At 44.0% G+C, this 11,003-nt stretch overlaps 1 protein-coding gene across 1 annotated transcript; it reads left to right on the plus strand.

Moving 5' to 3' along the window:
- Positions 1–347: 347 nt before the first annotated feature.
- RSPH3 (radial spoke 3 homolog (Chlamydomonas)) lies at positions 348–6,041 on the plus strand (the record flags this gene model as incomplete). Its single annotated transcript, XM_010292045.1, has 5 exons — positions 348–493; positions 1,071–1,274; positions 2,280–2,442; positions 3,538–3,624; positions 5,779–6,041. Coding segments are annotated over 5 exons (863 nt in total), but the record flags the coding sequence as incomplete, so codon positions are not given.
- Between the last annotated feature and the right edge of the window lie 4,962 nt (positions 6,042–11,003).

An 11,003-nucleotide genomic window follows, 5' to 3' on the forward strand; every position in this document is an offset into this window, starting at 1 on the left:
TTTTTGAAGTTGTCCTATCCCCTTGACTCTACCTTGTTTATACTGCAAGGAGGGCTGAAAGGCGCGAGACTCTGGCTTTTGAAACCTACTGAGTGAAATGCCCTTTTAGGAATCTCTTCCAAGAAATGCACCAGAAATTTCAGGGAACACGGCATCAGATAGCCTGTGCAGCCAACTGATCTATGTGTTAAGCTGAGGTGTCTTTTTTTAATTTATAATCTTTATAGAAGACACTTTATTGCACTCTGTACAGTCATCTATATTCACCCTGTACAGTCATCAAGAACAGTTGAGAGTTAAAATAAAAATAACTCAACTTACAGAGTTTGTTGCGCTGTTGTTTGTAGAGCTGTATTTGGAAGAGCTTAGTGACCGGATAATAGAGGTTGATACAGAGTGTCAAACAGATGCATTTTTGGACAGACCACCTACTCCACTCTTCATACCAGCCAAAACAGGAAGAGATGTGGCCACGCAAATAGAAGAAGGAGAGGTATGAAAGCAAAGTGAGGTCCACAAGTGCTGTCAAAAGATCTGCCATACAAAACACACTTCTGATGCAAAATTGAGGCAGAAACAGAAAGGAACTTATCCTCACAGGACATGCAAAAAAAAAAAAAAAAGTCCCCAATGTTTGCTTTGAAGTTAAGTGCAAAATTACAAGAAGGTGCTTCTCCATGTGCACTGGTTCTGCTGCTTTCAGCTAAGAACCGAGAAATGCTACTACAATGCTGAGAAAAGCTCTGCCCTGTGGAAATAGTGTCCAGCCAGAGAAGGGGTTGGGAACCCAGAGGTGAGCAAAAATAGGGTCCAGGTGAGTGCTCTGCTTCTCCTTGGCAGTGCCCCCACTGCGGCTGTGGTCAGGTGTGTGGTGTCTCACTCCAGCCTGCCCCTCTTAGCCCCAGCTGCATTCATGCTTCTGCCTTAGCTGACACTGGCCCCCCACCTGCACTTCTCAGCCCTGCCTTCAGCATAAGGGCTTTGTTCATCCTCCTTTCTCCTTGCCAAGGTGTTGAGAATGACTGTGAACAAGGGTCATTTATCTCTGTTTCCCTTGCTCCCATCCTCAGTTGTTTGACTTTGACGTTGAAGTCAAGCCAATCCTGGAGGTGTTGATTGGGAAGACGGTTGAGCAAGCTTTGCTGGAAGTCATGGAGGAAGAAGAGCTGGCCCAGCTGTGGGCACGTCAGCGTGCCTATGCAGAGCTGCGTAATGCAGAGCTTGCTGAAGTACAGCGCCTGGAAGAGCAGGACAGGCGATACAGAGAGGAGAAGGTAGGACTTCCTAAAAGCAAAACAGGCCTGCCTGACTGCTCGTCAGAAGAGAGAAAACCATTGCCAGTACTGAAAGACAAGCTGTGAAATAAGCTGGATGTGCTCAAAAGCATACTGTCAAGTTTGATATTCCTCAAAGTATTTTGGTGCCATACAGCTGCAGTCTGCCATTTGCTCTCATGCACCAGCACCATGCTGTTGTGTTTATTGGAAGCAGTCATGCTCCAGTGACCTGGTGTACTCGAACACCTGATCAAGAGGCCAAACTCAACAGCATTTTCCTCTTGTACCCTGTGCAGCTGTTACACAAGCCTCTTCATTAGAATTACTGCTAAATGAATAGTCCCAGTGCTTGAAAGTAACTACTGCATGTGCACACATACGTCTGAAGATCTCCAAGTATTAAGATATATTCATACTATGTAGTAAATAGGAATAAACAGAAAGGGCAAGTCTTAATTACTCACTATTCATAAGTCTTATATATTTGGGTTTTTTAATGTTTTGCTGGATGCATTTGAGTTTTAATCTTTTCTTCTACCAATTAGCGTATAAAATTGCAAAAACGAAAAGTTCATGAAATCCTGACCCAACTTCATCTCTTTCCAAGTCCAACAGTCAGATTCATCTGCAAAAATAAAGCAGAGAGTCATGAGATAAAGGCATACTAAGGTAACAGGGGAGGGTTTCATTTGGCCAGCTACAAGGCCTTTATCTTACAGATTTGCCAAAATCAGAAAAGATATACCAAAGGAACACATTTCTCTCTAGTCCTTGTGGATTTTAGTACTCTATAGATTGAATACAAGGTTGTTTTCAGTCTTTCATGTGAGGAGTTTTTTTGAAAGTTAGAGGCTGCAAATACCAAGTAGAGACCGTAAGTATCAGTACTCTTGATTATCTTTGCTATTTATAACTCTCACACTGTGATCGTTCTTCACAGTCTAGATCAAAGAAGTAACAGCTAAAGGCCTGAAGGTTTTACATGCAATATTGCCTTGACAGGAACGTCGCAAACTCCAGCACATGCAAATGCTGCAGAAACAGAAAGAGACCACAGAGAAAATTGCAGCTCGGGCATTTGCTCAGCATTACTTGGCTGATCTCATTCCCTCAGTCTTCAACAATCTTCGTGAGAGTGGGTTTTTTTATGACCCTATAGAAAGAGGTTTGTATTTTATTTTATTAACATGTGAACTGAGTAACATAAAGGTCAAACCAACCATAAAACATACCTTATTTTCCTATTATTTAGAATAATGTGATAAGACTTTATTAATTTACATTTGAGGCTGAACAGATCATGTTCAAACTCAAATTTTTAAAACAAACATTATCAGTCATCTGTAGTTAAGAACACGCAAGAGCTGACTGTTACAATGAGAAGAGCTGCTTTTGAAATGGAGAGAAAGGAATGGGTGGTTAGGATTGGTAGAGCACAGAGAGAGATCCAAATTGAAGTAAATGTATTTTGATAGGAGAGGCAAAGAAATCTGTATGTCATTGTGAATCTTAGTTAAAGATTATCTTTGTTAAAGAGCAAGGGAGATATCAGTCAGTTAGAATTAGGCCCTGAATATAATTTTGGAATTGTACATCAGTAACTTCCAAGCTTTTAGAATCAGCAGCATTTCTTATGGGCTACCTCGCTGCACCCCATTTCCCCAGGCCCAGCACAGGTGGCTGGACAACATCTTTGGAATGGATATACTCTCTTCAGAATGAGTCATGGACCAAATGCATAAACTGAGTGCATTTTGCAAACAGGGTAGGTAGGCTTTGGGACCACTGTGTACAAAGAGCATGATTTGAGAAATACATGGATGAGCAATAGCTCTGTAGTCAGAGAGAACAAATGCTTTCAGCAGATCAGAAGCCAGACGTCTTTGGAAAGCAAGGCAGGAAATGTTATTCTCCTGACTTGTTCAGGATAGTTATTTTCATCTTGCTAGAACATTACTGTGTATCTCATCTGTGCTAGCCCTTCAAGGGTGCCAGACACCTTTGAATGAAAATCACTGCAATGAGAGGACTCTGACATGAGTCCATAACAATGAGGAACCTCTCTAAGAGAGGCAGGAGATAAGAAACCCAACAACACCTGAGAGGTTTCATCTGGATCTTGCAAAGCGAGCGTCTTTTGGCAAGGATGTTCATCTCTTAATGATCATAGCAAATGAAAAACAGCCCCAAGATCATGTCATTCACCCTTAATAAAAAGACATTTTTTCTTTCTTCCTTCTTTCCTGCCAAATTCTTACAGATATCGAGACAGAATTCCTTCCGTGGCTGATGACACAAGTGGAAGAAGCACTAGAGAGGAAGATTCTGGGGAGGACAATGCTTGACTGTAAGTTACAAAATCCTGGAATGTAACAAACATAACGTTTAGAGGGTCATTGTGGATTAAGGTAGCAGGTGTAATTTTAGCAGAACTCCAAGTACCCATGGTGCTTTGTGGGTTTTTTACGATTTAAAAATGTTTTTAATGTTGGAATATTACATACACCTAGGTAATTCATTTTCAGCTGAAATAATAGAAGTGTCAGTCATGCTGCACTGTTCTTTCTCTGCTGGCTTTATACTCTTTGAGATGTATTGATGCTGGGAGGTACAATACATTTGGCAGGAGCAGGATGGTTAAAGAACACCAATTCTTTTCTCTGCTATAAAACTTGCATTTCTCATGTGTAACACAGCCACGATTGCTGTGCTCTTCTCTGTAGTGTGCCTGACTGTGCCAGTGGGAACAGAAAAGCCCATCCTGTCTTCCAACCATGTGTATACCATGAAAGTCTCTTAACTTGTTTGTGTAAGCTCCCTGAGCTATGGAGTAATACCTACATGAAAGGGGGAGGACCAGCACTTTTCATCAAAACAAGGGCTTACCTCCTCAGCAGTCAGTAATCACATCCTTGCTTTTGAAATAGATTAAAATATCAGTCTTTTGGGGAGCTAGTTCAAGCTAAGTATTCAGGTTCTTTTATTAGTCAGCCTTCAGAATCTGCAGTTGAAACACCTGAACAATCTAAACTCTGTCTTGTGTAGAAACATAAAATTATGATGAATGCGTGTGGCAACATGGTGGTCCTAGATCAAACCACTTTTTATACTTGCATTACATCTTTCATTCCTATGGTTTTCCTCCTGCTGTGATTTTGCACTTGAATTACAATTGTTTGTTTCCTTTGGGTTTATTTTCAGTTTATCAAGGACCCCGAATTTCCTTTGTGAAGGTATAATTTGGATAATTACAGCTGGTCTGTTAGGCATTTTATCCTATGACATATGTGCCAGTATGTACACTCAAGAATCACTTCTTCATGTAGCTCTTCAGGGTGGAGGGAATTTTCTCTCCTGTTAAGTAAGAAGTGTTTTATGTGACTACTGAATAAACATCCCAAGGAGAATGCTACTGCAGGATATACTGTTGACAAGACTGTCTTATCATATTCCTGTCAAATCTTTCTGTTGAATTTTTACAAGATATCACAGTCTTGCACCAATTCTAAGATACACAGAGCAGCTGGAGCAGGCTAATATCAGCAGCCCCTGTTTTGCTATTTACCCTCTGTATTTCCTGATTTATACCCAATCACCTACTGTTGAGTAAACATAATCTCTGCAAAAGGAACTGCAGATTGCATTCTCCAGGTTTTTGTAGAGGCAGACACAGCCTTGGCTGAGATACTTTGTGGCTTCTTTCCACCCTCCCTGCTTATGCAGAAGCATAGGAAAAAACTCTAAGGATCCATTTTTAACCTATTTGAATGAAGGGGCTACTTAAAGAATTTTATTTGCACCATCCAGTAAAAGAGCTATGAGCTACAAGGGAAGCACTCACCGTGTAAGGTGGTTATGTTTGTCCCCTCAGAGAAGACCTTCTTTTACTTGCATGAATGTCAACCCATGAATTAACAATGAAGCTCTTTTTAGTACCTGTATGTTGTCCCATTTTCTGTGTTAAATCTCTCTTCTTTCATTGTTGTATATCAAAGTGATTGTTGATTTTTTTTTTGTTGTTGTTGTGTTTATTGACTTGGAAGGGGTATAGTGTTTAGAAAAATTTCTGAATTTTCTAAACAGCAAAAATAATAAAGAGTAGGTGCTTTACAGCTGCTTTAAGAAAGAGAAAATCTTTTGATGACTCCCATAGCTTCAGTATTTTCCACTGCCAAAACCATCATTCTGTGTGCAACCTGACTAGTCCTGGTTCCTGGTGGGGTGACCCGCTCCAAAAGTCAGGAACAACTGTGAGGAAATCAACAAAACAATCCAGGTGAACCCTTTCAAATCGCTGACTTCAGTGTAAACAGCTTGTCAGGCTAGAACTAGGCTACAGCAGCAGGGATGTTTTTTCTCATTCAAGTATTCTTTCATTTTTACTGTTATTTCAGGGTGTTTTCCCTATTTAAGAAGTTATAGGTCAGTAATATATAATAAAAATCTAAAATTACAGGGTTTTTTCCTCCATGTTTGTTAATGGTGGCTTTCTCTGTTTCAGCCTTGATTTGTACAGTGGTTGAAAAACGCTTAGATGCATTTAGCCATAAACCTCTGTCTGATCAGATAGAGGCACCTGCTGAAGAGCCCAGGCCAACAGATGCAGCACCCCAGGTGGCCGGTGAGACAGATGCTGCTGACCAACCAGTCACAGAGGAAGAAGAGACCGACCAACCTGTTGCTGAGGAACAGCCTTCACGTCACATCTCTTTTCAGTTAGAAGAATCAGATCAAGCAGGAACAGAGGATCTGGAAACCGAGTAACAAGCAGGCAAGTCATCAAGTAAATGGAGAAAGAAGAAACTAATTCCTATCTATTTACAAATCTTGTGCCCAAGCCGTACTGAAGGATGAACCCAAGCAACAGTAAAGCATTAAAGCATGTTTTCCATATGATGACATTGCTGATTTCAGGCTGTAAGAATGAAGAGAGAGGTTAATAGTGCCATGAATGGCAGTGAAATTCTAACCCCTTCTACACAATCCAATCCATCAAAAACCTGGGATGTTTACAGTTGAAAAGTAATGCTGTCCCACACTTCATGCTAGAAGGTCATGAGAAGGACACTGAGAGCATGCTAATAACCTTTGCAAGTGCTTTGATTCTCAGAACAGGATTTCCTTACTTTCCCTATTTTGAAAGGTAGCTGCTATGGCACTTAGATAAATTTATTTTCACTCACGTTAGTCTCTTCTTTCCTAACAAACTTGGATGGACATCTCAGCAGGTGTGGTGGGTTGACTCATGCTGGATGCCAGGTGCCCACCAAAGCTGCTCTGTCACTCCCCTCCTCAACTGGACAGGGCAGAGAAAATCTAACAAAAGGCTTGTGGGTCAAGATAAGGACAGGGAGAGATCATTCAGTAATTACAGTTACAGGGAAAACAGACTCGACTTGGGGGAAATTAATTTAATTTATTACCAATCAAATCAGAGTAGGATAATGAGAACTAAAACCAAATCTTCAAACACCTTCCCCCCACCCTCCCCTTCTTCCCAGGCTCAATTTCACTCCCGATTTTCTCTACATCCTCCCTCTGAGCTGTGCAAGGGGACAGGGAATGGGGGTTGCGCTCAGTTCATCAGACGTTTCTGCTGCTCCTTGCTCCTCAGTGGAGGACTCATCACACACTTCCCCTGCTCCAGCATGGGGTCCCTCCCACAGGAGACAGTCCTCCACAAACTTCTCCAACATGGGTTCTTCCCACAGGCTACAGTTCTTCACAAACTTCTCCAGCCTGGGTCCCTTCCGCAGGGTGCAGTCCTTCAGGAACAGACTGCTCCAGCATGGGTCACAAGTCTGCCAGCAAACCTCCTCCTGCATGGGCTTCCCCTGAGGTCACAGCCTCCTTCAGGCATCCACCTGCTCTGGCATGGGGTCCTCCATGAGCTGCAGGTGGCTATCTATCTGCTCCAGTGTGGAGCTCCATGGGCTGCAGGGAGACAGCCTGCCTCACTAGGGTCTTCACCCTGGGCTGCAGAGGAATCTCTGCTCCAACACCTGGAACACCTCCTTCCCCTCCTTCTTCATTGACCTTGGTGTCTGCAGAGGTGTTCCTCTCACATATTCTCACTCCTCTCTCTGGCTGCAAATGCCACATCCCATTTTTTTTTTCCCCTCTTAACTCTGTGATCCTAGAGCTGCTACCACCGTTGCTCATGGGTTTGGCCTTGGCCAGAAGTGGGTCCGTCTTGGAGCCAGCTGGCATTGGCTCTATCAGACACAGGGGAAGCTTCTAGCAGCTTCTCACAGAAGCCCGCCTCTACAGCCCCCCTGCTACCAAAACCTTGCCACGCAAAGCCAATACAGCAGGTAATAGAGTGAAGGCTGCTGTTCCTGAAGCTCTTCAAGTTCAAGGAGTTATCTGCCACTGGGAATTTCTGCCAGTGCAAAATCCTCCTCAGCCTCCTGACTCCCGGAGCACTAGTGAGTGGCTGGAGCCACGCACTAAGTCCAGGCTCGGTTTTCTTTGTAATCCTCCTTTCCTGCTGGTTCACTGGAAATGGTACCAGACATGACTGACAAAATGTGCCTGCACAGCCACACGTATCTATCTGTTCATAGGCCAACTCCACAAGTGGGGCATTCCCCCTCATAGAAGTACATCTGTGGCTTTATTGCAGCAACACCGTTTCCTTGCTAGCTGCACCTGTGAAAAGCTCTATCAGACACAGGGGAAGCTTCTAGCAGCTTCTCACAGAAGCCCGCCTCTACAGCCCCCCTGCTACCAAAACCTTGCCACGCAAAGCCAATACAGCAGGTAATAGAGTGAAGGCTGCTGTTCCTGAAGCTCTTCAAGTTCAAGGAGTTATCTGCCACTGGGAATTTCTGCCAGTGCAAAATCCTCCTCAGCCTCCTGACTCCCGGAGCACTAGTGAGTGGCTGGAGCCACGCACTAAGTCCAGGCTCGGTTTTCTTTGTAATCCTCCTTTCCTGCTGGTTCACTGGAAATGGTACCAGACATGACTGACAAAATGTGCCTGCACAGCCACACGTATCTATCTGTTCATAGGCCAACTCCACAAGTGGGGCATTCCCCCTCATAGAAGTACATCTGTGGCTTTATTGCAGCAACACCGTTTCCTTGCTAGCTGCACCTGTGAAAAAAGTCCTGCCTTGTCCAGACTGCTTTGTGCTACCTCCTCTCTGCAGTTCAGAGGAGATGTGTGCTACTCCAGCAGGCCGGATCCCAGTCTGAGAGTGGGATGTCAGAAATAACACCTGAAGAGACAAGTACCTGCTCCACGACTTGTACCCTCAAGAGGGACATCCAGACTTCTTCACTGGACCACTTGTACGTGTGGCTTCACAGTCAGACCCTGCCTTCCCTCCATCCTGGGCTAGGGCAGCCAGTGATAATCAGGGCAGCTGTTGTTCACATGGAAAAGCTCCTTTGGAAGGTGTCAGGTATTTACCTCACTCTGTAGGTAGTTGAAAATCAGAAGTAATAAGATGTAACCACCAACAAATCCACTCAGTGGTTTGATGTAATATAAATGTGTTAAAACTGACTGTCTGGAGTCACGTAGCCCAGACTACAGCCAGACACACCCATGGATGCTTTTCAAAGCTGGAATATTCCTTTGTAAGCTCCTCCTCTGCTAAGTTGACAGTATTTCAACAAAGTGTGCTTGCTTTTTCATTTATGATTGATTCATCAAAGCATCCAGCAAAATGCATTACGTGTGTGAAATGAAGGTAGTCAGTACTCCCTACATCTGTCTGTAAGTTTCTAAGAAGAATTTATTTTTATGCACATGAGTGGAAATGAAGGCTTGAAATGAAACTCTGGTTTAGGCATTGAAGTCAGCGGGAGGTTTACCTCAATTTCAGTAGAACAAAGATTTTGCATTGTTTTTTTTTCCCGTGGTGATAGAGACTCCTGTCACAACTTCAGGTGAATCATGTAAATGATTAGATAAATAGATAAATATAATAATCAGGCTAATTTTATCTAGAGAAATAAAATGGCTTTGTGACATGATTTATGAGAATTGTAATTTTTGGAACGCTATATGTCAGTTTTAAGGATTCCTCATTATTGAATGATTGCTTTGTCACATATTTACAGGAGACTTATCATAATCTAGAGGACTGCCATGGATCATTCCTGAAAAGATTCAAACAAACGCTGACTTGAATATTTGGTTTTGGAATCTTAGAATAGGAAGATGATCACCTGGAATATTTTCATTTTTGTCACTGCTGGTTTGTGATTGATTGCTAGAAAATGTACTTGAAGTATTAAATTATTCTACTTAAATAGGTTGTGGCATTATTATGTATTTGTAAATTATTATTAAAAAATAATGAATTGTATGCCCTGCATTTTTACTTCATTAGAATGTATAGATACAACTCAAGTGTTGTGTACTGTGGTAGTTTGCTGCAACAGGCTATGTTGTTATGGGGCCATACCGCCATGAAGTGTTATGCTGCACTGGCATTTTTCCATCAATAGTCCTGTTGGGCCTCTGGGCAACCTGATCTAGTTGAAGATGTCCCTGCTCATTGCAAGGGAGGTGGACTAGATGGCCTTTAAAGGTCCCTTCCAACCCAAATTATTCTATTGTACTTGAATTCTATCAGACACAGGGGAAGCTTCTAGCAGCTTCTCACAGAAGCCCCCCCTTCAGCCCCCCTGCTACCAAAACCTTGCCACACAAACCCAATACAACAGGTAATAGAGCAAAGGCTGCTGTTCCTGAAGCTTTTCAAGTTCAAGGAGTTATCTGCCACTGGGAATTTCTGCTAGTGCAAAATCCTCCTCAGCCTCCTGACTCCTGGAGCACTGGAGTCAGTGCCCAGACATGGGCAGGGTGGCAGAGGACGGGACCCCTTGCATCCTGTTGGTCACTGAAGAAGCAGAAACCGATGAGCAACAGTAAGGGGGGGAAGAAGGATGCAGGGCAATGGCGTAGCTGTCACCTGTCTGGGGTGACACCAGCAGACATGCAGGCTGTGCAGCACAGGCCTTGCTGCTGGCAGGGTGGATTGAGGGCTGGCATACAGGTGGCTGGGAAAGCCACGCTAGCCAAGCCCTAGGGTGAGCACCACATCCCTCACACCAGCTCCCCACAGGGACACCTCTTGATGCCCTTCCCCTCCAACTCTCCTTTCTCTGGCCTGAGACCCCAGCAGCAGCTCTCCCTGGTAGGTGGGTAAGGCTGCAGAGTGGCCAGCTCTGCACCCAGGGTGGCCTGTGGGAGGCCCAGTGGCCTGAAGCTCCCTGCCCCTGCTCAGAACCACAGAGGCATCCCTTGAGTGTGCATGTGGGTGCAAGGGGAGTGGAGGGGTGGCAGAAGGAGCTGACACTGCAGGCACTAGAGGGCAGGACAGGCCACAGCAGTCCCACCACAGAGACCCATAGAAAGACACTGATGTCACTTATTGCACATCACACACCCTGCACTAGTGACACTCGACTGCATTTCCCTCCTCTGCTAAACCCCAAAGGCATCAACCTCTTGCACAATCTACTCATAACAGGAGGACCCAACCCTTAGGATCACCCAACACAGTCCACACTAAGATCACAGGCTCACAGAACAGTTTGGGTTGGAAGGGACCTTTAATGATCATCTAGTTCCAACTGACTTGCCACGTGCAAGGACATTTTTCACTAGATCGTGTTGCTCAAAGCTCCATCCAACCTGGCCTCGAACACTTCCAGGGATGGGGCATCCACAACTTCTCTGCTGGCCTGGGTTTCAGGGCTTTCTAA

Source organism: Phaethon lepturus, unplaced genomic scaffold (assembly GCF_000687285.1).
Source record: "Phaethon lepturus isolate BGI_N335 unplaced genomic scaffold, ASM68728v1 scaffold13780, whole genome shotgun sequence".
Classification (NCBI taxonomy): domain Eukaryota; kingdom Metazoa; phylum Chordata; class Aves; order Phaethontiformes; family Phaethontidae; genus Phaethon; species Phaethon lepturus.